This window comes from Ranitomeya imitator, chromosome 1 (assembly GCF_032444005.1).
Source record: "Ranitomeya imitator isolate aRanImi1 chromosome 1, aRanImi1.pri, whole genome shotgun sequence".
NCBI classification, from domain to species: domain Eukaryota; kingdom Metazoa; phylum Chordata; class Amphibia; order Anura; family Dendrobatidae; genus Ranitomeya; species Ranitomeya imitator.
The window spans coordinates 282,620,724-282,648,074 of NC_091282.1; the positions used below are offsets into that span (position 1 = coordinate 282,620,724).

The window sequence follows — 27,351 nt, forward strand, 5'->3', positions numbered from 1 at the left end:
TTCAGGTTGCTACTACAGAGGTACCCGCAGATCTTTCCTCTCTCCCCAAGCAATATTGGTCTTATGCAGATGTGTTCTCCAAAAAGGCAGCCGAGACCCTTCCGCCCCATCGCCCCTATGACTGTCCTATTGATCTCTTGCCTGGTGCTGAGCCTCCCCGGGGTCGAGTCTATCCATTATCTCTCCTGGAAATGGAGGCAATGTCTCAGTACATTCAAGAGAATCTGGCAAGAGGGTTCATCAGGAAGTCAGTGTCACCTGCTGGGGCAGGGTTCTTTTTCGTGCAGAAGAAGAATGGAGAACTACGTCCATGCATAGACTACAGGGGTCTTAATGCTATCACAGTTAAGAACAAGTACCCTTTGCCTTTGATATCTGAGCTTTTCGATAGGCTTCGGGGAGCTAGAGTGTTTACTAAACTAGATCTGCGGGGTGCTTATAACCTGATTCGCATCCGTGAGGGGGACGAATGGAAAACAGCATTTAACACCAGAGATGGGCACTATGAGTATCTGGTGATGCCCTTCGGGCTCTGTAACGCACCTGCCGTTTTCCAAGACTTTGTCAACGACATCTTCCGGGATATGCTTTCCACCTCGGTTGTAGTCTATCTGGATGATATTCTCATCTTTTCTCCAGATATTGACTCCCACCGTAGAGATGTTGGCAGAGTCTTCGACCTCCTACGGGCAAACTCTCTTTATGCGAAGTTGAAGTGTGTGTTTGAGCAGGAGTCCTTACCTTTCCTGGGCTATATCATCTCCGCCCAGGGATTGGCTATGGATCCTGCCAAACTACAGGCTGTGATGGACTGGCAAGAGCCCCATTCTCTTAAAGCGGTGCAGCGCTTTATGGGGTTCATAAACTATTACCGCCAGTTCATTCCCCTCTTCTCAACTCTGGTAGCTCCCTTGGTAGCCCTCACCAAGAAGGGAGCGAATCCCAAATTGTGGTCGGAAGAGGTCTCCATGGCCTTCACTTCTATTAAGTCCCACTTTGCTAGCGCTCCCATCTTACATCGTCCCGATGTGGATAAGCCATTCCTAATGGAGGTGGATGCCTCGTCCGTTGGTGCTGGAGCAGTCCTCTATCAAAAGGATGCTCAAGGTCGGAAGCATCCATGCTTCTTCTTCTCTAAGACCTTCACGCCAGCGGAGAGAAACTACTCCATCGGGGACAGGGAGTTGCTAGCAATGAAGTTGGCCTTTTTGGAGTGGAGACACCTTCTGGAAGGTGCGCGGTTTCCCTTCCAAGTTTACACGGACCACAAAAATTTGGCCTATTTGCAAACAGCCCAGCGGCTAAATTCTCGCCAGGCCAGATGGTCCCTGTTCTTCTCCCGGTTCCACTTTTCCCTTCATTATCTCGCCGGGGAGAAGAATATCCGTGCTGATGCTCTCTCTCGCTCCCTTATGTCAACTGAGGAGGAGGAAGAGGAGCCTCGGCTTATTGTCCCTTCTGAGAGCTTGAGAACCATAGCGCCGGTTTCGCTAGAGTCTGTGCCTCCGGGCAAGACTTTTGTGCCCATTAATTTGCGACCGGAGGTTCTCTCTTGGTCTCATTCGTCCAGGGTGGGTGGACACTTTGGGACAAAGAGGACATCTGAGCTACTGGCGAGGACATACTGGTGACCGCATATGGTCCGGGATGTCAGGGATTATATTCTGGCGTGTGTCTCCTGCGCCAAAAATAAATCTCCGTGTCAAAGGCCATCTGGGTTGCTCTATCCCTTGCCGGTGGCAGATAGGCCCTGGGAGATGGTCGGGATGGACTTTGTTGTGGGTTTACCCAAGTCTCGCGGCTGTACCATCATTTGGGTCATCACCAATCATTTCTCAAAAATGGTGCATTTGGTGCCGCTACCACGGTTACCTTCTGCACGGGACTTGGCAGCGTTGTTCATTAAACACATCTTCCGCCTACATGGTATGCCTGACAAAATTGTCAGTGACCGGGGTCACCAGTTTGCATCTCAGTTCTGGAGAGAGCTTTGTCGTCTTCTCAGTATTGAGTTGAATCTCTCTTCCGCTTATCATCCCGAGACGAATGGGTTGGTAGAGAGGGCCAACCAGACCTTGGTCACATACCTGCGACATTTTGTTTCAGCCAGGCAGGATGACTGGGCATCCTTGCTATCATGGGCAGAGTTTGCACTGAACAACGCCGTAGCCGACTCCACTGGACAAACGCCATTCCTCCTCAACTATGGTCAGCATCCACGGGTACCTGTGCCTATGCCCGTGTCTTCCGCCGACTCCAGGGTGGCAGACTGGGCTGTGGAGGCACGGGATATTTGGGACCGCACTCAGGATGCCATTCGGGCCTCTAAAGAGATAATGAGGTCCTCCGCCGATGCTCATCGGCGCCCCGCTCCGACCTTTGCTCCTGGCGACTTGGTGTGGCTCTCCACCCGTAACATCAGGCTGCGAGTTGAGTCCACTAAATTTGCTCCTCGCTATTTGGGTCCATTCAAGGTCCTCGAGCAGGTTAATCCTGTGGTCTATCGTTTGGCCCTTCCGCCACGCCTGGGTATCACCGACACCTTTCATGTGCCCCTCTTGAAACCCGTGTATATGTCCCGGTTTTCCGAGTCATCTGCTGGGACATCGGGTTCGTCTACTGACGATTATGAGGTGAACGCTATTTTGGGGTTCAAGGTGGTACGTGGCAAAAAATTTTATTTGGTCGACTGGAAGGGTTATGGCCCCGAGGACAGGTCCTGGGAGCCTGTTGAGCACATTCGGGCCCCGCAGCTCATTGCTGCCTTCGAACGTAGCGAGGCCCAAGGAGAGGGGGGCCCATGTTAGGAGTCGAGTTTCCTCTGCTGCACAGGGGGAATCTCGATCCATCTCTGCTGCGGTCTCCCATTCTTCTCCAGCCGCAGTGGAGTCTGCTCAGCAGGGACGTCCATCCCAGCGTCTCGCTCAGTCTGACTCTGTGCGAAGAGTTACTGCTGCTTTTCCTGCTTCTGCCATTGAAGCCAGTGCTGGGCAGCGGCGAGTGGACGTTTCTGGATCTAAGTCCTGCTTTTCTCTGTCTGAGCATGCCCAGGGCAGGATCTCCCGTTGGAGATCGAGGGTCACATGCTCAGGTACTGCAGCACATCCCATTGGTCCTTTTGGCAGGTCCTGAAAGGGCAAAACTTCTGTAGCTCTTTCCTGTGCTGCAGCTATATAAACTGCGCATGACCGTACGGCCATGCGCTAGTATTGTCTTGTAAATATGTGTGTGTGTTGTGAGTGAAAGTCGCTCTTTAAATAACCCTCCCTATTGAATGATTGTTCGCGGAAGGTGTATGTTTGCTATCTAGCGCCCGACTTATCCAACAGCACGTAACACACATTACAGCTACCAATTGCTGTGTCCGCCTGTACGGCGCCGTGCGCTTGCTCTGCGCTTTCCTTACCCAAGCCTGGGTGGTTAGTGGCATCCGTCAGTGCGGCACCGCACGCACTCTTGTGCCTTTGTATTATTATTTAGTTTCCTTACACACCCAGTTGCGGTGTTGTGCCAGCAAGTGTCTAATCGGACTTCAATCCTAGTTGGGGTTGAGTTCGCTGACTTCTTGCTCGCGCTCTATGTGCGGTACCGCGGTCCTGTGACGCAACAGGATCGCTTCCTTCACGCAGGGTGAAGTTAACTCGTGCGTGTATACTTATAGTACCGCCATATAGTCCGTCTTACTAGCAGCAGGGTTTTTACCTGCACGGTGGACCTCGGACTGCGAACGCACCTAGTTCCATTTCATCTTCTACTTGGTGCGTTCCGCCAGTCCTTAACACTGACTATCTCATTAAAATTTGTACCAATCACGTGGCAGGATATATCAGGCAGCACAATAGTTGATGTGGAAATGTAAAAAAGGACAAATGAAAGACCTTGAGAAATGGGATGTCCATAGTGCGCATAGTTTCTTGCTTTTTCAAAGTAATAAAAGGAGAATAATTTGTAAAATAGCAACATGGTCATGGACACCAAATGATCATTGATGCTTATTTCACCACTTGCAAAATTGAAAAGCTCTTCTGCTAATGTCTGCTAAGGTCTTCTGGAGTCCATTCCTAGATAAGCATACTCAGTATATACAGTACCTCTAATCTAATGTATGGAAACATATCCAATTTAATGTTGTGGCACAATAGTTTTTTTTTATTTTCATTGGTCTTCATTAGTATAACAACTAGATCTAGCCATAAAGGTGTTTGACATATGCAATCGTATAGGATGCATAATCTGATACAGCAAATGAGAGAGCCTCAGTTGAGCTAACACCAATGAGCTGGCACCATGAATCTTAGAGAATTTGTCTGGTTTTAAATTTTTATGATCCAATTTGTCAAGGTATGTACCATATTTTTCTAACTGTAAGGTGCACCTTACCATAAGGCTAGGTTCACATTCCGTTAATGGCAATGTGCTGACGGCATCCATTAAATAGCGGCACTAACGCTATGTAACAGATGCGTTAGTGCACCCATTAACTGCCATTATGTAACGCATCACTAACGCATGTCATATTCTGCATGCGTTAGCGATGTGTTATCATTCTGTGACGGACCCTCGGATGCGGTCTGCAGCGTTTTCGGGTCCGTCACTGCTAGCACAGATGGAGCCTCTGCTCTAGCGCGATCACATAATGCGATCTTTAAAAGGCACTTGCGTTGCGCATGTGTTGAATGGACTGCACTAACGCAATGTGAACCTAGCCTTAGGCACACCCCATGTTTAGACAGCAGGAAATAGGAAAATGTTTCCTATTGGTGAAAACTTCCCTGGTGGAGGTGTTATTATCACTAATTGTGATGCACTAGGGTAGAATAGGGAAGTAACAATTCTATTATTAGTGTCTCTCTGCAGTGTTATATACACTACACAGCTGTGCTACATATGCACACATAGACACACACAGTTCTGCTACATGCAAATGTAAACACACACAACTCTGCTACATATGCATATACAGCAGCTGAAATAAGTATTGAACACATCGCTGATTTTTTAGTAAACATATTTCTAAAGATGTTATTGACATGACATGTTGGTAGCAGCCCATCTAATCCACAAAGGCAAATAAATAAACTATAGATGTTCATAAATTAAGTTATGTGTAATAATGAGAAAAGACACAGGGGAAAAGAATTGAAGACTCTTACTGAAATGTATTTAATACTTCATACAAAAGCCTTTGCTTGTGATGAGAGCTTCAAGACACCTCATGTGTGGAGAAACTAGTCCCATACTATGCTCTGCTATGATTTTGACCTATTCTCCCACATTAACACTCTTCAAATCCTGAACGTTCCATGGGCTCCTTCTATGAACTCAGAGGTTTAGTTCCTTCCATAAAGTTTCTATTAGATTCAGGTCAGGTGATTGGCTGGGAAATCTATCAGATTTATTTTCTTTATCTGAAATCAATTAAGAGTTTCTTTGGCTGTGTTTTTGCAATCATTGTCTTCACTGTTAGGCTACGTTCACATTAGCGTCGCGTCGCTGTTGCGTCGGCGACGCAGCGGCGACGCGCCCCTATGTTTAATATAGGGGACGCGTGCGTCTTTTTGCACGCGTTTTCCGACACGTGCGTCGTTTTAGACGCTAGCGTCGGACGCAAGAAAACGCTACAAGTTGCATTTTTCTTGCGTCCGATTTCGTCAAAAAACGACGCACGCGTCGCAAAACGCGCGCATTTTTGCGCGCGTTTGCGCGCGTTTTTCCGTGCGTCGCGCGTTGCGTCGCCGACGCAGGGCGGCGCAACGCTAGTGTGAACGTAGCCTTAGTATGGTGTTTTAGGGGTTATATGCAGTGCCTTATGGTCTCCAAACATGGTGTGTATCATGGCATCCAAAGAGTTCAATTTTGGTCTCATCTGGCCAGACTATATTCTCCCAGTATTTCACAGGCTTGTCTGAATGATGCTGAGCAACCTTTAAGTGCGCTTAAACATGCTTTTTGTTCAGCAATGGAGTATAGCGTGCGGGTGTGGATGTATGCCATGAAAGTTGAGTGCATTACTTATACTTTTCTTTGAAACAATTGTGCCTGCTGCTTCCAGGTCTTTGTGTAGCTCTCCACAGGTGGTCCTTGGCTCTTGGACAACTCTTTTGAAAATTCTTTTCACTCCTCTGTTTGAAATCTTGCAGGAGCACCTGGTCATGGACGGTTTATGGTGAAAAGATGTTCTTTCCACTTCCGGATTATGACCCGAACAGTGCTCCCTGGAATGTTAAGCAGTTTAAAAATTCTTCTGTAAATAATGCAATCAGTATGTTTCGCAACAGTAATGTTACAAAGGTCTTGAGCCCATCATGAGAAGTTTCTTGTGTAGCACCTTAGTAATGAGACATCATTTTTTGGGTTATCAGTTGAACCAGCTGATATTATTTTTCACTAAATGGCAGGATTGCTTTCTAATTACTGATAGATTTCAGCTGATGTCATGACTTTCCATGTATTTTTGCAAATCTCTTTCTCCATGTATTCAATGCTTTTTCCCTGTATAATTTTTCATTATGACACATAACTTAAGTTATGCACATCTATTGTTTTATTTTTTTCTTGTGTGGATTGGATGGGTTGTTATCAACATGTGGTTAGAATTTCATGTCAATAGCACCTTTAGAAATAGTTTTGCTTAGAAAATTGGTGACATGTTCAATGCTTCTTTCACCCACTGTAGAGCCACATAGCTCTGCTACATATGCACATATAGACACACACACAGCTCTGATACATGCACATTTACACATACACAGCTCTCCTTCATGCACACTACATGCATATATAGACACACACAGCACTGCTACATGTACACTTACAGAGACACACAGCTCTGCTACATGCACATTTACGTACACACACTATATATTACCACTTCTTGAAGTTTCTGATCAGAACCTGAATGGAGGCTGCCCGAGCTGAGCAGCTCAAGGAACTTTGACCTGATTAACATAAGAAACTTTCAGGTCATGTGGTCAGTCACAAGACCTGAAAGGTCCTTGAGCTAAGGTCCTTTAGCTGCTCAGCTTGTGCAGCCTCTGTTAAGGTCCCAGGAAGCCTCCTGTCCTGCTCTGCACTGATCAGATTCTGTAGATCATGGAGGGGCAGGAGGAGAGAGAGCAATTCTCTCTGTGATCGGGAAGGACATGGTGTCTGTGTTCTCCTCCATTGGATGAAGCTGACTCCAGATTTTAAGATGCGCACACTTTTTAGCTAGAGTTTTTCTTGATAAAAAATGGGTCTTACAGTCCAAAAAATATGGCAAGTACTATTTGAGCATTGTATGATATTTACTGGTGTGCAATGGTTACTTCAGCATCATACATAATATAATCTTTACAGTTATTTAAACAATTTTATGGAAACATTATTTGCCCGATATATAACAATTGTGACAAGGTCATTGGTAAAATGCTGGAATGAAGATATGTATCACTGAACATGTTAGCTTCAGTGATATGAACCTGGGGAAAATGTTCCACCACACTAAGTGCTGAGAGTGGTTAATCGGCCATGTTACAGGCTGGGTTTATTTGTGAGCAGCTGAAGAGTGGGTCGCAGGCTGTCCACCATATCTCCACCCCAAGGTGGAGTCTAGAAGATAAAAAGTCAGCCTTCTCAATCATTCTGTTTTCAGTGTGCCTGAAGATTAGAGCTCCAGAGCTGTGTTTTGATAAAGAGAGCTAAACCCTGTTGTTTCCCGTGAGTGTGCGGATCCCTGCAGCCATATAGACTGTGCTATATGTTAATTTTTCATTTTCTCATTATGCCAGGAAGGCCATGTTTACTTTACTGAACTTTGCACTGGTTTTTAATGTACATTTTTAATACTAGTCAGCAACGAAAAACGTTCCTGTGTCTACCTCTGTGAGCAGCCGAGTTCACCAATCTACCAAACACTGCAACTTGGCACCATATTGTTTGGTGATCATAATTAGGCAGTATATGGTGTGGTAATTTATAGAATATATAACAGTACACTATATGGATCATGACTTCATGAGAAGGTAGTGCATAAGTTTCCTCTCACATAGTAGCGGCCTTGAATGCGTGTGATATTGCAATATGCCGTGGAACTTAAAATACAAATCTGGAGTTACATCACTTATAATAATGACTATCTCCTAGATTTGTGTATGCGTTCACAAAACTTCTTGTTCAGTATGAATTTAAGATATGAGAACTATTGACCACATATGTTTTAGGTATGTGGATAGAAAATAGAAAGGATTCCAGGTTTATGATACTTCAGCTCTCCTCTTTGTAGGTCTTTCTACAAGGAGGGAATGATTTCTACTGTTTGCTATAGTATTACTCATATATGGGTATTGCTTATATTTGGCAAAACATAGTAAATAAACATGAAATACGGTGCATGGCAAAAAATGACTTGTTTTTATTGTTCTTTACCAGTAAATCTTAATATTGCAAGAGAAAGTAACTTCAGCTTACCTGATTGGAGCAGACTCATCCCCTTTCTCTAACCAGTCCTGAGGAGGAGTAATGTACATGCACCATAAACCCCAGTTATATCCGTGTGCAGCATTTGCATATTGCTGCACCTCAAACGTGTTGTATTTGATATTGTCGATCGCTGGTAAAATGATTCGTCTTCTGTCTTCTTTGATCCTTGTGATAACAGGTTCTGCCCTACATATAGAAAATGAGAAAGATTCTGTTAGCAACTAGTTTTATTGCATAATTTACATCAAAGCTGTTTACTTAAAGGGAACCTGTCACCCCGAAAATCGCGGGTGAGGTAAGCCCACCGGCATCAGGGGCTTATCTGTTATGGCTGGCAATCAGGCAACACAGCGTGCAGTAATCAGCGCACATACAGAGATCTGGCAATAACCAAAAACAATAGGACAAGCTCTGAGACGTGGAATCTCTGTAGACTGCAGTACCTAATCTATCCTCACACAACTATAAGCAGCAGTGGATTGCGCCTAACAACTACCTATGCAACTCGGCACTGCCTGAGGAGCTGACTAGCCTGAAGATAGAAATACAAGCCTGACTTACCTCAGAGAAATACCCCAAAGGAATAGGCAGCCCCCCACATATAATGACTGTTAGCAAGATGAAAAGACAAACGTAGGAATGAAATAGATTCAGCAAAGTGAGGCCCGATATTCTAGACAGAGCGAGGATAGCAAAGAGAACTATGCAGTCTACAAAAAAACCCTAAAACGAAAACCACGCAAAGGGGCAAAAAGACCCACCGTGCCGAACTAACAGCACGGCGGTGCACCCCTTTGCTTCTCAGAGCTTCCAGCAAAAGTTAATAGCAAGCTGGACAGAAAAAACAGAAAACAAACTAGAAGCACTTATCTAGCAGAGCAGCAGGCCCAAGGAACGATGCAGTAGCTCAGATCCAACACTGGAACATTGACAAGGAGCAAGGAAGACAGACTCAGGTGGAGCTAAATAGCAAGGCAGCCAACGAGCTCACCAAAACACCTGAGGGAGGAAGCCCAGAGACTGCAATACCACTTGTGACCACAGAAGTGAACTCAGCCACAGAATTCACAACAGTACCCCCCCCTTGAGGAGGGGTCACCGAACCCTCACCAGAACCCCCAGGCCGACCAGGATGAGCCACATGAAAGGCACGAACAAGATCTGGGGCATGGACATCAGAGGCAAAAACCCAGGAATTATCTTCCTGAGCATAACCCTTCCATTTGACCAGATACTGGAGTTTCCGTCTAGAGACACGAGAATCCAAAATCTTCTCCACAATATACTCCAATTCCCCCTCCACCAAAACAGGGGCAGGAGGCTCCACAGATGGAACCATAGGTGCCACGTATCTCCTCAACAACGACCTATGGAATACATTATGTATGGAAAAGGAGTCTGGGAGGGTCAGACGAAAAGACACCGGATTGAGAATCTCAGAAATCCTATACGGACCAATAAAACGAGGTTTAAATTTAGGAGAGGAAACCTTCATAGGAATATGGCGAGAAGATAACCAAACCAGATCCCCAACACGAAGTCGGGGTCCCACACGGCGTCTGCGATTAGCGAAAAGCTGAGCCTTCTCCTGGGACAAGGTCAAATTGTCCACCACCTGAGTCCAGATCTGCTGCAACCTGTCCACCACAGAATCCACACCAGGACAGTCCGAAGACTCAACCTGTCCTGAAGAGAAACGAGGATGGAACCCAGAATTGCAGAAAAATGGAGAGACCAAGGTAGCCGAGCTGGCCCGATTATTAAGGGCGAACTCAGCCAACGGCAAAAATGACACCCAATCATCCTGGTCAGCGGAAACAAAACATCTCAGATATGTTTCCAAGGTCTGATTGGTTCGTTCGGTCTGGCCATTAGTCTGAGGATGGAAGGCCGAGGAGAAAGATAGGTCAATGCCCATCCTACCACAAAAGGCTCGCCAGAACCTCGAGACAAACTGGGAACCTCTGTCAGAAACAATATTCTCAGGAATGCCATGTAAACGAACCACATGCTGGAAGAACAAAGGCACCAAATCAGAGGAGGAAGGCAATTTAACCAAGGGCACCAGATGGACCATTTTAGAAAAGCGATCACAGACCACCCAAATGACCGACATTTTTTGAGAAACGGGAAGGTCAGAAATGAAATCCATCGAAATATGTGTCCAAGGCCTCTTCGGGACCGGCAAGGGCAAAAGCAACCCACTGGCACGTGAACAGCAGGGCTTAGCCCTAGCACAAATTCCACAGGACTGCACAAAAGCACGCACATCCCGTGACAGAGATGGCCACCAGAAGGATCTAGCAACCAACTCCCTGGTACCAAAGATTCCTGGATGACCGGCCAGCACCGAACAATGAAGTTCAGAGATAACTTTACTAGTCCACCTATCAGGGACGAACAGTTTCTCGGCCGGACAACGATCAGGTTTATTAGCCTGAAATTTCTGCAACACTCTCCGCAAATCAGGGGAGATGGCAGACACAATGACTCCTTCCTTGAGGATACTCGCCGGCTCAGATAACCCCGGAGAGTCGGGCACAAAACTCCTAGACAGAGCATCCGCCTTCACATTTTTAGAGCCCGGAAGGTATGAAATCACAAAATCAAAACGAGCAAAAAATAACGACCAACGGGCCTGTCTAGGATTCAAGCGCTTGGCAGACTCAAGATAAGTAAGGTTCTTATGATCAGTCAAAACCACCACGCGATGCTTAGCACCCTCAAGCCAATGACGCCACTCCTCGAATGCCCACTTCATGGCCAGCAACTCTCGGTTGCCCACATCATAATTACGCTCAGCAGCAGAAAATTTCCTGGAAAAGAAAGCACATGGTTTGAACACTGAGCAACCAGAACCTCTCTGTGACAAAACCGCCCCTGCACCAATCTCAGAAGCATCAACCTCGACCTGGAACGGAAGAGAAACATCAGGTTGACACAACACAGGGGCACAGCAGAAACGACGCTTCAACTCCTGAAAAGCTTCCACGGCAGCAGAAGACCAATTAACCAAATCAGCACCCTTCTTGGTCAAATCGGTCAATGGTCTGGCAATGCTAGAAAAATTACAGATGAAGCGACGATAAAAATTAGCAAAGCCCAGGAATTTCTGCAGACTTTTTAGAGATGTCGGCTGAGTCCAATCCTGGATGGCCTGAACCTTAACCGGATCCATCTCGATAGTAGAAGGGGAAAAGATGAACCCCAAAAATGAAACTTTCTGCACACCGAAGAGACACTTTGATCCCTTCACGAACAAGGAATTAGCACGCAGTACCTGGAAAACCATTCTGACTTGCTTCACATGAGACTCCCAATCATCAGAGAAGATCAAAATGTCATCCAAGTAAACAATCAAGAATTTATCCAGATACTCACGGAAAATGTCATGCATAAAAGACTGAAAAACAGATGGAGCATTGGCAAGTCCAAACGGCATCACCAGATACTCAAAATGACCCTCGGGCGTATTAAATGCCGTTTTCCATTCATCTCCTTGCCTGATTCTCACCAGATTATACGCACCACGAAGATCTATCTTGGTGAACCAACTAGCCCCCTTAATCCGAGCAAACAAGTCAGAAATCAATGGCAAGGGATACTGAAACTTAACAGTGATCTTATTAAGAAGGCGGTAATCAATACACGGTCTTAGCGAACCATCCTTCTTGGCTACAAAAAAGAACCCTGCTCCCAATGGTGACGACGATGGGCGAATATGTCCCTTCTCCAGGGACTCCTTCACATAACTGCGCATAGCGGTGTGTTCAGGTACGGACAAATTAAATAAACGACCCTTAGGGAATTTACTACCAGGAATCAAATCGATAGCACAATCACAATTCCTATGCGGAGGTAGGGCATCAGACTTGGACTCTTCAAATACATCCTGAAAGTCCGACAAGAACTCTGGGATGTCAGAAGGAATGGATGACGAAATAGACAAAAATGGAACATCACCATGTACTCCCTGACAACCCCAGCTGGTTACCGACATAGAGTTCCAATCCAATACTGGATTATGGGTTTGTAGCCATGGCAACCCCAACACGACCACATCATGCAAATTATGCAGTACCAGAAAGCGAATAACTTCCTGATGTGCAGGAGCCATGCACATGGTCAGCTGGGCCCAGTACTGAGGCTTATTCTTGGCCAAAGGTGTAGCATCAATTCCTCTCAACGGAATAGGACACCGCAAAGGCTCCAAGAAAAATCCACAACGTTTAGCATAATCCAAATCCATCAGATTCAGGGCAGCGCCTGAATCCACAAACGCCATGACAGAATACGATGACAAAGAGCACATTAAGGTAATGGACAAAAGGAATTTGGACTGTACAGTACCAATAACGGCAGAGCTATCGAACCGCCTAGTGCGTTTAGGACAATTAGAAATAGCATGAGTAGAATCACCACAATAGAAACACAGTCTGTTCAGACGTCTGTGTTCTTGCCGTTCTACTTTAGTCATAGTCCTGTCGCACTGCATAGGCTCAGGTTTACTCTCAGACAATACCGCCAGATGGTGCACAGATTTACGCTCGCGCAAGCGACGACCGATCTGAATGGCCAAGGACATGGACTCATTCAAACCAGCAGGCATAGGAAATCCCACCATTACATCCTTAAGAGCTTCAGAGAGACCCTTTCTGAACAAAGCCGCTAGTGCAGATTCATTCCACAGAGTGAGTACTGACCACTTTCTAAATTTCTGACAATATACTTCTATATCATCCTGACCCTGGCATAAAGCCAGCAGATTTTTCTCAGCCTGATCCACTGAATTAGGCTCATCGTAAAGCAATCCGAGCGCCAGGAAAAACGCATCGACACTACTCAATGCAGGGTCTCCTGGCGCAAGAGAAAACGCCCAGTCCTGTGGGTCGCCGCGCAAAAAAGAAATAATAATCAAAACCTGTTGAATAGGATTACCAGAAGAATGAGGTTTCAAGGTCAAAAATAGCTTACAATTATTTCTGAAGCTCAGGAACTTAGTTCTGTCACCAAAAAACAAATCAGGAATCGGAATTCTTGGTTCTAGCATCGATTTCTGATCAATAGTAACTTAAATCTTTTGTACATTTACAACGAGATTATCCATTGAGGAGCACAGAGCCTGAATATCCATGTCCACAGCTGTGTCCTGAAGCACTCTAATGTCTAGGGGAAAAAAAAGACTGAAGACAGAGCTAAGAAAAAAAAATGATGTCAGGATTTCTTTTTTCCCTCTATTGGGAATCATTGGTGTGGGCTCCTTGTACTGTTATGGCTGGCAATCAGGCAACACAGCGTGCAGTAATCAGCGCACATACAGAGATCTGGCAATAACCAAAAACAATAGGACAAGCTCTGAGACGTGGAATCTCTGTAGACTGCAGTACCTAATCTATCCTCACACAACTATAAGCAGCAGTGGATTGCGCCTAACAACTACCTATGCAACTCGGCACTGCCTGAGGAGCTGACTAGCCTGAAGATAGAAATACAAGCCTGACTTACCTCAGAGAAATACCCCAAAGGAATAGGCAGCCCCCCACATATAATGACTGTTAGCAAGATGAAAAGACAAACGTAGGAATGAAATAGATTCAGCAAAGTGAGGCCCGATATTCTAGACAGAGCGAGGATAGCAAAGAGAACTATGCAGTCTACAAAAAAACCCTAAAACGAAAACCACGCAAAGGGGCAAAAAGACCCACCGTGCCGAACTAACAGCACGGCGGTGCACCCCTTTGCTTCTCAGAGCTTCCAGCAAAAGTTAATAGCAAGCTGGACAGAAAAAACAGAAAACAAACTAGAAGCACTTATCTAGCAGAGCAGCAGGCCCAAGGAAAGATGCAGTAGCTCAGATCCAACACTGGAACATTGACAAGGAGCAAGGAAGACAGACTCAGGTGGAGCTAAATAGCAAGGCAGCCAACGAGCTCACCAAAACACCTGAGGGAGGAAGCCCAGAGACTGCAATACCACTTGTGACCACAGAAGTGAACTCAGCCACAGAATTCACAACACTTATCTACAGCATTCTGCAATGCTGTAGATAAGCCCCCGATGTTACCTGAAAGACGAGAAAAAGACGTTATATTATACTCACCCAGGGGCGGTCCCGCTGCTGGTCAGGTCGGATTGGGTGTCTCCGGTCCGCTGCGGCGCCTCCCATCTTCATTACAAGACGTCCTCTTCTGATCTTCAGCCACGGCTCCGGCGCAGGCGTACTTTGCTCTGCCCTGTTGAGGGCAGACAAAGTACTGCAGTGCGCAGGCGCCGGGCCTCTGACCTTTCCGGCGCCTGCGCACTGCAGTACTATCCTCTGCCCTCAACAGGGCAGAGCAAAGTACGCCTGCGCCGGAGCCGTGGCTGAAGATCAGAAGAGGACGTCTTGTAATGAAGATGGGAGGCGCCGCAGCGGACCGGAGACACCCAATCCGACCTGACCAGCAGCGGGACCGCCCCTGGGTGAGTATAATATAACGTCTTTTTCTCCTCTTTCAGGTAACATCGGGGGCTTATCTACAGCATTACAGAATGCTGTAGATAAGCCCCTGATGCCGGTGGGCTTACCTCACCCGCGATTTTTGGGGTGACAGGTTCCCTTTAATGGTATCTTCTGCATTATATTGTATTAAAAAAGCAACTCATTTATTTTCAGAACACCACAATAATGTTAATCAGCAAATCTGCATGTTGCAACTTTAATAAATAAAGACAATAATAAAACCATTTCTGAGATAAAATGTCCAGAGTTACAATGTCAAGAATTAGAATGGTAAACTCAATGACCTGATGCAGGACGGCTCCCAGAATGGCAGCAGCACTACAAAATTAAAGTCAGCCAGGAGTGTGTGTATGCGCATAACTTTTTTTATTTTTACCCCCACATACTATAGATGTGTGAGGGCTTGTTTTTTTGCAGAACAAATTTTACTTTTGAATTACACCATTCATTTTACTAAATGACATTAGTGATTTTACAAAATAGTGGAGTGGAAAATTGGAAAGAAAAATCCAAGTGCTGTGAAACTGCGAAAAAAATGAACTGTAATTCTGACATAGCTTTTTGAGAATAGTTTTTGTGGTGTACAGTGTGTGGTAAAAATGATCTGGCAATAGAATTCTCCTCATCAGTATGATTATGCCAATACCAAACTTGTCCAGTTGTTTTATTACTTTAGTAGTGAAAAAAACAAACTGAAATTCGTGAAAAAAAAACAATTCCAATTGTGTCGCCATTTTGCAAGACTTGTAACGTTTTCATTTTTTCAGTAAATAAATCTACAGTATGTGAGAGCTTATTTTATACAGGGCACAGTTACTATTTTGGGATAGATACAACATTTTGATCGCTTCTTACAGTATTTTTTGTTGCTTATAGTACTTACCAACCGGGTTGATTACTTTTATATTTTGATAGATCAAACTTTTATTTTTATGGAGATACCACATATGTGTATTTTAATTTTTTTCTATTATCTTTATTTTTAATGGGGGAAAAGGGAGATTGTTTGACCTTTTTATGTTTTTTTTTTTACTTTTTTCTTACTTTTCACTGTAATTCTTTGTGCACTTTGAGTACTTTAAGGGTATGTGCACACGTCCGGATTTTATGCAGAAATTTCCTGAACAAAACCAGAGTTTTTCTGCATAAAATCCACGCGCATTTTCCCTGCGTTCTACGCATGTTTTTTGCACGTTTTTTGTGCGGATTTTTGCTTTTTTTTCCAAAGCTTCCCAATGTATTAAATAGCGGGAAATCCAAGATAAATCCGCAAAATTAATGAGCATGCTGCGTATTTTACCGTGATGCGTTTTTATTACGGAAGAAAACACATGTGCGCAAAAATTGCGGAATACATTCAAAATGATGGAATGCTTAATGTATACATTTTTCAAGCATTTTTGCTGTGGAAAACTGCTCAAAAAAGTGCGAAAAATCCGGAACATGTGCACATACCCTCAAAACTGTGATTGTCTGATCAGCTGTGCTATATACAGTACAGCAATACCACAGTTTTGCTTCATACAGTAAAAATCGTGGTCTCATTTTCAGCCAAGACACAGGCCTCATGCAATACTTCCTCCGACAACCCACGATCGCATCACGGGGGCGCCCATGGGCATCTAGAATGATGTGCCAGCATTCCGGCGCATTGTTAATGCCAATGTCTGAGCTTGACTTCAGCAATAAACAAGTTAACAGTTGCAGATGGAGTTCTGCTCTACCGATGGCTGTTAGACCTCGTCCACACGTTCAGTTTTTGGTCAGTATTTTACATCAGTATTTGTAAGTCAAAATCAGGAGTGGGTGAAAAATGCAGAAGTGGTCCATGTGTTTCTTTGAGGCCATGGTCACGTTTAGTGTTTTACCACAGTATTTGCAAGCCAAAACCAGAAGTGGATAAAATTGCAAAAGTTATGCACGTGTTCTATTATACTTTTCCTCTGATTGTTCCATTTCTGATTTTTTTCTTACAAATACTGATGTAAAATAATTACCAAATACTGAGCATGTGAATATGGACTTGGGGGCAGGTAATAGCTGTGTGTCACAGTTATTATCTGCCAGGTGTGGGGTGGGATCAACCCGTGAGCCCGAGCCATACACCCGCTACAGACTGGCACCATACATGTAAGATAACAGATTAATAGTAAACTGTACAGACATACATTTCATGCTTTTTAAATGATAAACAATGGCCCAACAACTATCTCTCTTTGACTATTGTGATTAGGTACACCATTCTGTCATTGCCTGTAAGTCCATGAGAATGACTGAAATCTCCTGCACAGTGGCTAACTCCAAATTTACCTGCCCAGACCTGTGGTTTACACTGAACCTGATTGACTATGCATTCTATAAATGATGACTGTAGGGTTCTAGATTTGATGACAAGAAACCATACTTGTGACAATTTGTGTGTGTCCTTGTAAGGAGATGGGGGCAGGCAGGGACCTAAAGCTTGTGTTGACAAATTTTCCTATCTTGGGCTATGGAGACTTCTATCAACCATTTGTGTCATACACGGACAGGAGCCTCTACGGTCTGGGAGCTGTCCTGAACTGGACGAGAGTGGGTGATCTCCTATGCCAGTCGATCCCTACAGGACATGGAGAGGAGATCTGCAAACTACAGCTCATTCAAATTGTAATTGCTAGCCATGGGCCATGAAAGAGAAGTTTACAGAGTATTTGTCGGGGTCATAAGTACACATGCGGACTGATAATAACCCATTTGCTCATCAATAAGTGTCAAAACTAGGAGTGTTGGGTCACAAGGATGTCAAAGTAGCAGTATAAAATAGCCTATAGGGAGAAGGCTGAAAATACCCACCTGAATGCAGTATTCAGAGTGACCTATGAGTAACCAGTCTAGGAAGTGGATGAAAAGTTGGTGGGGAATAACACCCCGGATTTCAGATGCTTTGTGACCACTCTCATGGCCTCTCAAGAATCAGGAGGAAAACACCAACCAAATCAAATGCTGGGATGCCCAAGAGATGAATAGGTACAACTGTAACAGTCAGACCCAGACCTATCAAAGTTACATAAGTGAGTGACCTTAGGCCAGAAACCCAGCAAAGAAAAAAGGGCAGCGTTGTCCATCGGTGCCTTACAGGCACTAGGTCAATGGGAACGGCTTTGTATATAGAAGGGCCTATTATACAAGTTGATACAATTACTCAGAGAGTTAAGGACTATGTGGCAGTGTGAATTGGCAAAGAATCCAGAACACAGGCCACCCATTGAGGTGATAAGGACTTCTGAGCCAGCTGCTGTAAATATTGATGGTGGTTTAGCTCATGATCGTCCTATAATGATTGTGAGTACGGCCTGTTTATCATGGATCACTAAACGAAGGTCAAAGTTGTGACCCCAAACCGGGATCAGATGGCCTTGTTGGGACTTCATCCGAATATATGGATGCCCGAAAAAGATTCACTCCAATCAAGGGACATGTTTTCAGGGAAGAGTCATGAAAAAACTGCACCGAATCTACGGCATCCAAATTCCAGACCAATGAGGTGTATGAAAATTTCTACATAACATTGTTACAGATGCTGTGGAGATTAAAAGACAATCGGAAGATAAAGTGGCCTGAATTCATTGCGGAGTTGGCGTGGGTATACAACTGAGCTCATGCTAAAATTGGATGCATGCCTTACACGTTGCTGTTTATCCATAACGTCCACAAAATAACCGAAATTAAGTGCCAACAAATGACATTGCTAAATGAACCTGTATTGTAGAATTTTGAAGTTGTTGCTGAAGAACCGTCAATAGACACTCCATCACCAGAAGAATTAGTGATTGCTAATGTAAATTAATTTCTGTTGAAACTGAAATTCTTGCAGAAGTGATGCCTTCTCAAGATAACTGTTTAATATTACTATCTTATGAAGATGTATCCAACAGCCTTATGCAGAATCAATCTGTCTCCTAAGCTATCAGATGTTTGCTTCATAGTGAACACATGGAGTATATGTAAAGAAACACTACCAGAGTCTTTTATGTTACAAGTCCTGGGTAGCTGCTCAGTCCTATGCTGGTGCTCCTGGGCAACTTTAATCAACCTCCCAAAAATCATTATTTATACAAAAATTAGGAATTTTGTTCAAGGAAATTAGATTAACAAAACACCAAGCATTTTTGTTTGCTGAGTTACCATAATTTTTACATTTGTGCTCTGCCTGGCACAAAGGCCCAATACTTCATAGGATTCAACAAGGAAAATGGATTAGTTGGTGGCCCCTCAAAAAATGTAGGGCAGCACGGTAGCTCAGTGGATAGCTTTGCAGCGCTGGAGTCCTGGGTTCAAATCCCTCCAAGGACAACATCTGCAAGGAGTTTGTATGTTCTCCCCGTGTCTGCGTGGGGATACTCAGGTTTCCTCCCACATTCCAAAGACATAGTGATAGAGAATTTAGATTGTGAGCCCCATCGGGGACAGCGATGATAATGTGTGCAAACTGTAAAGAGCTGCGGAATATGTTATCGCTATATAAAGAATATTATTATAAATGTATTTAATAAAATTTGAGGAAGAAGCTGATATCGGCAAAGTCATCAAAGCCCCAAAACCATTTTAACAACAATTTTTGCTCTCCGTGCCCATTCCTGCCTGAGCAGGGGCCCAATAATTCTGCACAAGGCACTACAGGACAGTTCACCCAACCCAAAATATCATTCTACATTTATACAAACATTGAGAATGTTGTTACACAAAAATTAATAATGGAATGCCAAGAATTTTCATTTGCTAAGTTGCAAAATTGGTTATTTGTTGTGGCCATCTATTGTTGTATCAGGGGTATTCAGTTGGTAGCGCTGTCAAAAAAATAAATAATTTCACAAAAAATATAGAAGAAGTTGAGACGGAAAAAGAAAAATTGTGAGTCACAGAAACCTACCCTTTTTTTACAAGTTTTGTCCTTAGTGCACATCCCTGCACAGTGGCCCAATCCTAAGCAAAATCCCAACTGGGGAATTCGCTACAGATGTGGCACCCAAAATATTTGATTTATACTAAAAATGATGGTGAAGCAGAGACCCAAAGGGTCTCAGAAGCCCAATAATTGTTTTCAAAATTTTTTTTTATGTCCATTAGAAACAAATAAAAAGTTCCCTTAAAAGAATGGTTTATTAGATATGCACAAAAAGCTTCCAAAATATTTAATTAGTACATAAGAATCCAATCCTACGTAGTGCGCAGTAAACTGTCTTGTGTATAAAAAATATGGGAAGGTACTGATTGTATGAGGTCAATAATAGGAAGATGGTTGGTGGTAAGTATTTAAATTGCATATCTAAGTATCACAGGCATTGATTAATCAGATCATCTACCCACAAAAAATTATGTAAATGTAAGGCTGGCGGGGTTGGTTTGATATAGGCATCTATAATATAACGCTGGGAGCGTCACTCTGTCCGAAGCCTTTATAGACTGCGCAAGCGCAAGCGCCGGCGCAGTCTTGGCCTCACAGAGTAACGCTCCCGGGAGATCGCGGTATGCGTTAACAATGAACGCACACCTCGATCTCCAACAGAGAAGCAGGGACCGCCAGGAGGGTGAGTATCGGCTATATTCACCTGTCCCGTTCCACCGCTGTGCGCCACCATGTTCCCGGTCCTCGGCCTGTGACCTTCAGTTCAGAGGGCGCGATGACGCCCTTAATGCGCGCCGGCGCCGCCCTCTGACTGAACAGCCACAGCCAGAGGACAGGGAAGATGGCGGCGCACAGCGGTGGAACGGAGGACAGGTGAATATAGTAAGTGCTGGGGGGCCTGAGCTGGCGGCGATGCCGGCACCTGACCCCCACAGAGCGCCGGTGTCCCCGCCTGCTCAGGCCCCCCAGCACTCGGCGCCGAGCGGGTCAGAGGCAGCGGGGCCGAGCGGGTCAGAGGCAGCGGGGCCGAGCGGGTCAGAGGCAGTGGGGCCGAGCGGGTCAGAGCAGAGTGTGGCAGATGTAGCAGGCAGGGTGTGGCAGATGTAGCAGAGCAGAGTGTGGCAGATGTAGCAGAGCAGAGTGTGGCAGATGTAGCAGAGCAGAATGTGGCAGACGTAGCAGAGCTGAGTGTGGCAGATGTAGCAGAGCTGAGTGTGGCAGAAGTAGTAGAGCAGAGTGTGGCAGAAGTAGTAGAGCAGAGTATGGCAGAAGTAGTAGAGCAGAGTGTGGCAGATGTAGTAGAGCAGAGTGTGGCAGATGTAGCAGAGCTGAGTGTGGCAGGATGGGAGCAGTCCATGTCAGAATGGGGGCGCAGGATGGAGCAGCGCATGACAGGATGGGGACGCAGGATGGAGCAGCACATGACAGGATGGGGACGCAGGATGGGAGCAGCACATGACAGGATGGGGACGCAGGATGGGAGCAGCACATGACAGGATGGGGACGCAGGATGGGAGCAGCACATGACAGGATGGGGACGCAGGATGGGAGCAGCGCATGACAGCATGGGGACGCAGGATGGGAGCAGTGCATGAGAGCATAGGGACGCAGGTTGGGAGCAGCACATGACAGGATGGGGATGCAGGATGGGAGCAGCACATGACAGGATGGGGACGCAGGATGGGTGCAGCACATGACAGGATGGAGACTGTTGTGAATTCTGTGGCTGAATTCACTCCTGTGGTCACAAGTGGTACTGCAGCTTCTGAGCTTCCTCCCTCAGGTGTTCTGGTGAGCTCGTTGACTGCTTCATTACTTAACTCCGCCTGATGCTGCTATCCTTGCTCCTTGTCAATGTTTCAGTGTTGGATCTGAGCTTCTCCTGATTGTTCCTGTGACCTGCTGCTCTGTATAGCTAAGTGCTTTTTGCTTTTTTGTTGCTTTTTTTTCTGTCCAGCTTGTCTTTTGTTTTGCTGGAAGCTCTGAGACGCAAAGGGTGTACCGCCGTGCCGTTAGTTCGGCACGGTGGGTTTTTTTTGCCCCCTTTGCGTGGTTTTGCTTTAGGGTTTTTTGTAGACTGCAAAGTTCGCTTTACTGTCCTCGCTCTGTCCTAGAATATCGGGCCCCACTTTGCTGAATCTATTTCATCCCTACGTTTTGTCTTTTCATCTTACTCACAGTCATTATATGTGGGGGGCTGCCTTTTCCTTTGGGGAATTTCTCTGGGGCAAGTCAGGCCTATTTTTCTATCTTCAGGCTAGCTAGTTTCTTAGGCTGTGCCGAGTTGCCTAGGTAGTTGTTAGGCGCAATCCACAGCCGCTTTTAGTTGTGTTTAGGATAGGATCAGGTATGCAGTCTACAGAGTTTCCACGTCTCAGAGCTCGTTCTTGTATTTTTGGGTATTTGTCAGATCACTGTGTGCGCTCTGATCGCTAAGCACACTGTGTTTCTGGATTGCCTTCATAACACCTGTCATTAGCAAACATAACAGGAGACGCAGGATGGAGCAGCACATGACAGGTTGGGGGGCAGGATGGAGCAGCGCATGACAGGATGGGGACGCAGGATGGGAGCAGCGCATGACAGCATGGGGACGCAGGATGGGAGCAGCGCATGACAGCATGGGGACGCAGGATGGGAGCAGCACATGACAGGATGGGGATGCAGGATGGGAGCAGCACATGACAGGATGGAGACGCAGGATGGAGCAGCACATGACAGGATGGGGGCGCAGGATGGAGCAGCACATGACAGGATGGGACGCAGGATGGGAGGAGCGCATGACAGGATGGGGACGCAGGATGGGAGCAGCACATGACAGGATGGGGACGCAGGATGGGAGCAGCACATGACAGGATGGTGACGCAGGATGGGAGCAGCGCATGAAAGGATGGGGACGCAGGATGGGAGCAGCACATGACAGGATGGGGACGCAGGATGGGAGCAGCACATGACAGGATGGGGACGCAGGATGGGAGCAGCACATGACAGGATGGGGACGCAGGATGGAGCAGCACATGACAGGATGGGGACGCAGGATGGAGCAGCACATGAAAGGATGGAGACGCAGGATGGGAGCAGCACATGACAGGATGGGGGCGCAGGATGGAGCAGCACATGACAGGATGGGGACGCAGGATGGGAGCAGCACATGACAGGATGGGGACGCAGGATGGAGCAGCACATGACAGGATGGGGGCGCAGGATGGAGCAGCACATACCAGGATGGAGACCATATACCAATATAAATGCTCGCCACCCGGGCGTAGAACGGGTTCAATAGCTAGTATATATATATATTAACACCCACCTATTATGCTAAATTTAGTAATCAGTCAACTCTGCCATACTGTAAGACTGATGCCTTTATGACTGCAGAGGTTGACACTCTAGTGAGATTACAAATGTTGGTGGCCCCTCTAACCATTGTCTGTCCTTGTTTTTCCAACAATACCTATATCCACCTAAAGTAACAGTGTCTTCAATATAATAATAATAATAATAATAATTTTTATTTATATAGCGCCAACATATTCCGCAGCGCTTTACAAATTATAGAGCGGACTTGTACAGACAATAGACATTACAGCATAACAGAAATACAGTTCAAAACAGATACCAGGAGGAATGAGGGCCCTGCTCGCAAGCTTACAGACTATGAGGAAAAGGGGAGACACGAGAGGTGGATGGTAACAATTGCTTTAGTTATTCGGACCGGCCATAGTGTAAGGCTCGGGTGTTCATGTAAAGCTGCATGAACAAGTTAACTGCCTAAGTATGTAGCAGTACAGACACAGAGGGCTATTAACTGCATAAAGTGAATTAGAACATGATGCGAGGAACCTGTTTTTTTTGTTTTTATATATATATATATATATATATATATATATATACACATATATATACATACATATATATATACATACATACACATACATATACATATATATATATATACATATACATACACATATATACAAAAATAGGCCACACAGGGATCGTTAGGTTAATACATTGAGGCGGTAGTCCAGTCTGAACAAGTGAGTTTTTAGGGTACGCTTAAAACTGTGGGGATTGGGGATTAATCGTATTAACCTAGGTAGTGCATTCCAAAGAATCGGCGCAGCACGTGTAAAGTCTTGGAGACGGGAGTGGGAGGTTCTGATAATTGAGGATGCTAACCTGAGGTCATTAGCGGAGCGGAGGGCACGGGAAGGGTGGTAGACTGAGACCAGAGAGGAGATGTAGGGTGGTGCAGAGCCATGGAGTGCTTTGTGGATGAGGGTAGTAGTTTTGTACTGGATTCTGGAGTGGATGGGTAGCCAGTGTAATGACTAGCACAAGGTAGAGGCATCGGTGTAACGGTTGGTGAGGAATATGATCCTGGCAGCAGCATTCAGGACAGATTGGAGTGGGGAAAGTTTGGTAAGAGGGAGGCCGATTAGTAGAGAGTTGCAATAGTCCAGACGAGAATGAATGAGTGAAACAGTAAGAGTTTTTGCAGAGTCGAAAGTAAGAAAAGGGCGAATTCTAGAAATGTTTTTGAGATGCAGGTAAGAAGAGTGAGCCAGTGATCGAATGTGGGGGGTGAATGAAAGGTCAGAATCAAGGATGACCCCAAGGCAGCGGGCATGTTGCTTTGGAGTAATGGTGGAACCGCACACGGAGATGGCAATGTCAGGCAAAGGTAGGTTAGTAGAGGGAGAGAACACGAGGAGTTCAGTTTTTGACAAGTTTAGTTTCAGATAGAGGGAGGACATGATGTTAGAGACAGCGGTAAGACAATCACTGGTGTTTTCTAAAAAGGTCGGCGTGACAACAGGAGAAGAGGTGTATAATTGGGTGTCGTCAGCATAGAGATGGTACTGGAAACCAAATCTACTGATTGTTTGTCCAATAGGGGCAGTATACAACGAGAAGAGGAGGGGGCCTAGGACTGATCCTTGAGGAACCCCAACAGTAAGGGGAAGGTGAGAGGAGGAGGAACCAGCAAAACATACAGTGAAGGATCGGTCAGAGAGATAGGAGGAGAACCAGGAGAGAATGGTGTCCTTGAGGCCGATGGAGCGGAGCATAGTGAGGAGGAGCTGATGATCCACAGTATCGAATGCTGGAGAGAGATCCAAGAGAATTAGCATGGAGTAGTGACCATTAGATTTAGCTGTTAGTAGGTCATTAGAGACTTTAGTGAGGGCAGTTTCAGTAGAGTGTAAAGAGCGGAAGCCAGATTGAAGAGGGTCGAGAAGAGAGTTATCTGAGAGATAGCGGGTAAGACGGGAGTGGACCAGGCGTTCGAGGAGTTTAGAGATGAAGGGAAGATTAGAGACAGGTCTATAATTAGCGGCACAGTTTTGATCGAGGGATGGTTTTTTAAGTAATGGATGTATGATGGCATGCTTAAATGAGGAGGGAAAAATACCGGAAGTGAGGGAAAGGTTGAATATTTTTTTTAGGTGAGAGGTGACAGCCGGGGAAAGGGACTGGAGGAGATGTGACGGAATGGGGTCACTGGTGCAAGTGGTCGGGCGAGAAGATGCAAGGAGCCTGCTTACTTCTTCTTCTGTAACTGCTTCAAAGTCAGAGAGTGAACTAGATGCAGTGGGGGAGGGAGGACAGTGCATGGTATGAAGAGATTGGGAGATGATTTCCTGTCGAATGTGGTCAATTTTTTCTTTGAAGTAATTGGCCAGATCGTCAGCACGGAGATCCGTGGTTGGGGCCTGCTCTCTTGGGTTGAGTAGGGACTGGAACGTGTCAAAGAGACGTTTAGGGTTATTGGACAGGGAGGTGATGAGGGTGTTGAAGTAGGTTTGTTTGGAGAGGTGAAGGGCAGAATTGTATGTCTTTAGCATGAACTTATAATGGATGAAATCTTCGGGTAGATTAGATTTTCTCCACAGACATTCTGCGCACCTGGAGCACCGCTGCAGGAAACGTGTTTGCAGCGTGTGCCACGGTTGTTGCCGTCTGTGCCGAGTTGTTTTATGTATAGGAGGAGCAGCTTCATCCAGAGCACTTTGCAGGGTTTCATTGTAATACTTCAGAGCAGAATCAGGACATGAGATAGAGAAGATTGGGGCCAATGAGGACTGCAAGTTCTTCATAAGTTTCTGGGTGTTAATGGCCTGTATGTTTCTATAAGTGTGGAAAGTGGGGGTGATCTGAGCGGGATGGCAGTTCTTGATAGAGAATGAAAGAAGGTTGTGATCAGAGAGTGGGAGAGGGGAGTTTGTGAAATCATCCACTGAGCAAAGCCGGGAGAAGACCAAGTCAAGGGAGTTTCCATCTTCATGTGTTGGAGAGTTAGTATGCTGCGAGAGGCCGAAAGAGGAGGATAGAGATAAAAGGTGAGAAGCAGATGGGGAGAGGGGAGAGGCAATGGGGATGTTGAAATCACCCATGATAAGGGTGGGGGTGTCATAGGAGAGAAAATGTAGAAGCCAGGTGGCAAAGTGATCCAGGAACTGATGAGAGGGGCCGGGAGGACGATACACCACCGCCACTCGCATGGAGAAGGGGACGTAGAGTCTGACCACATGGACCTCAAAGGAAGGGAAGACAAGTGAGGATACTTGGGGAATAACTTGGAAAGTACATTTGGGTGAAAGGAGCAGACCAACGCCTCCACCTGCTCTGTTGTCTGATCTTGGGGTATGAGAAAAGTGTAGTCCACCATATGAAAGAGCAGCAGCCGCAGTGGTGTCTGACTGCTGAATCCAGGTTTCCGTAAGAGCCAGGAGATTAAGAGAATTAGAAAGGAAGAAGTCATGAATGAAGGAGAGTTTATTACACACAGAGCGAGAATTCCAAAGGGCACAATTCAAAGAGACAGAAGGCATGCAGGGAATATTAAGAAGGTTAGAGGGGTTTCTGAGTGTAGCAGTTGGGAGGTTTGACTGGCTATAACATGGGGGGCCGGGGTTTGGAGAGATGTCTCCAGCGACTAGGAGAAGGAGGATCGAAAGAGTGAGCAGATGGTTAAGTGATTTGTGAGAGCGTCTCTTGTGTTGGATGGTGGGACTGAATGGATCTGCACTGTTAAGCAATGTAAACAGAGCATGAGTGCTATACATAGGAGAGGAGAGGACAGAGGGGCCGATATGGATGGAGTATAGAGAGTTAATGCAAGGGCGGTGAATGTGAATGAATGTGGCAGCCAGGATATAGAATATACAAATACATATGGTGAATATTTGTTCTGTTCCAAATGAACAGGGAATAGATTTAGATTGTCTTACCTGTCTCCTGCCCTGTCTAACTGCCATGTTATATATACATATATAACCTGACAATAGAGAATCATTATAAATATCCGGAAAAAATAAGATAATTAAAGTAAAAATCAACTCCACATATGTCTCAATGATGTTAACTATAATATAAAAAAAGCTTCAATCATAGATAACAAAAAATGGAAATGCAAAACACCAAAGCACCAGGTGTAAAAGCACGTAGAATCCCCCATTTAGATGCTATGCAATAATATAATCTAATATAGTTGAGA

At 45.5% G+C, this 27,351-nt stretch overlaps 1 protein-coding gene across 2 annotated transcripts in view; it reads right to left on the reverse strand.

The window, feature by feature from the left end:
* The window catches only part of GALNT9 (polypeptide N-acetylgalactosaminyltransferase 9), a 773,980-nt gene that overhangs the window by 355,849 nt on the left and 390,780 nt on the right, over positions 1 to 27,351 (reverse strand). For both annotated transcript variants that reach the window (XM_069756073.1, XM_069756074.1), the window contains exon 5: positions 8,449 to 8,646. In XM_069756073.1, coding sequence (XP_069612174.1) covers positions 8,449 to 8,646 — 198 coding nt within the window. The remainder of the gene's footprint in view (positions 1 to 8,448; positions 8,647 to 27,351) is intronic.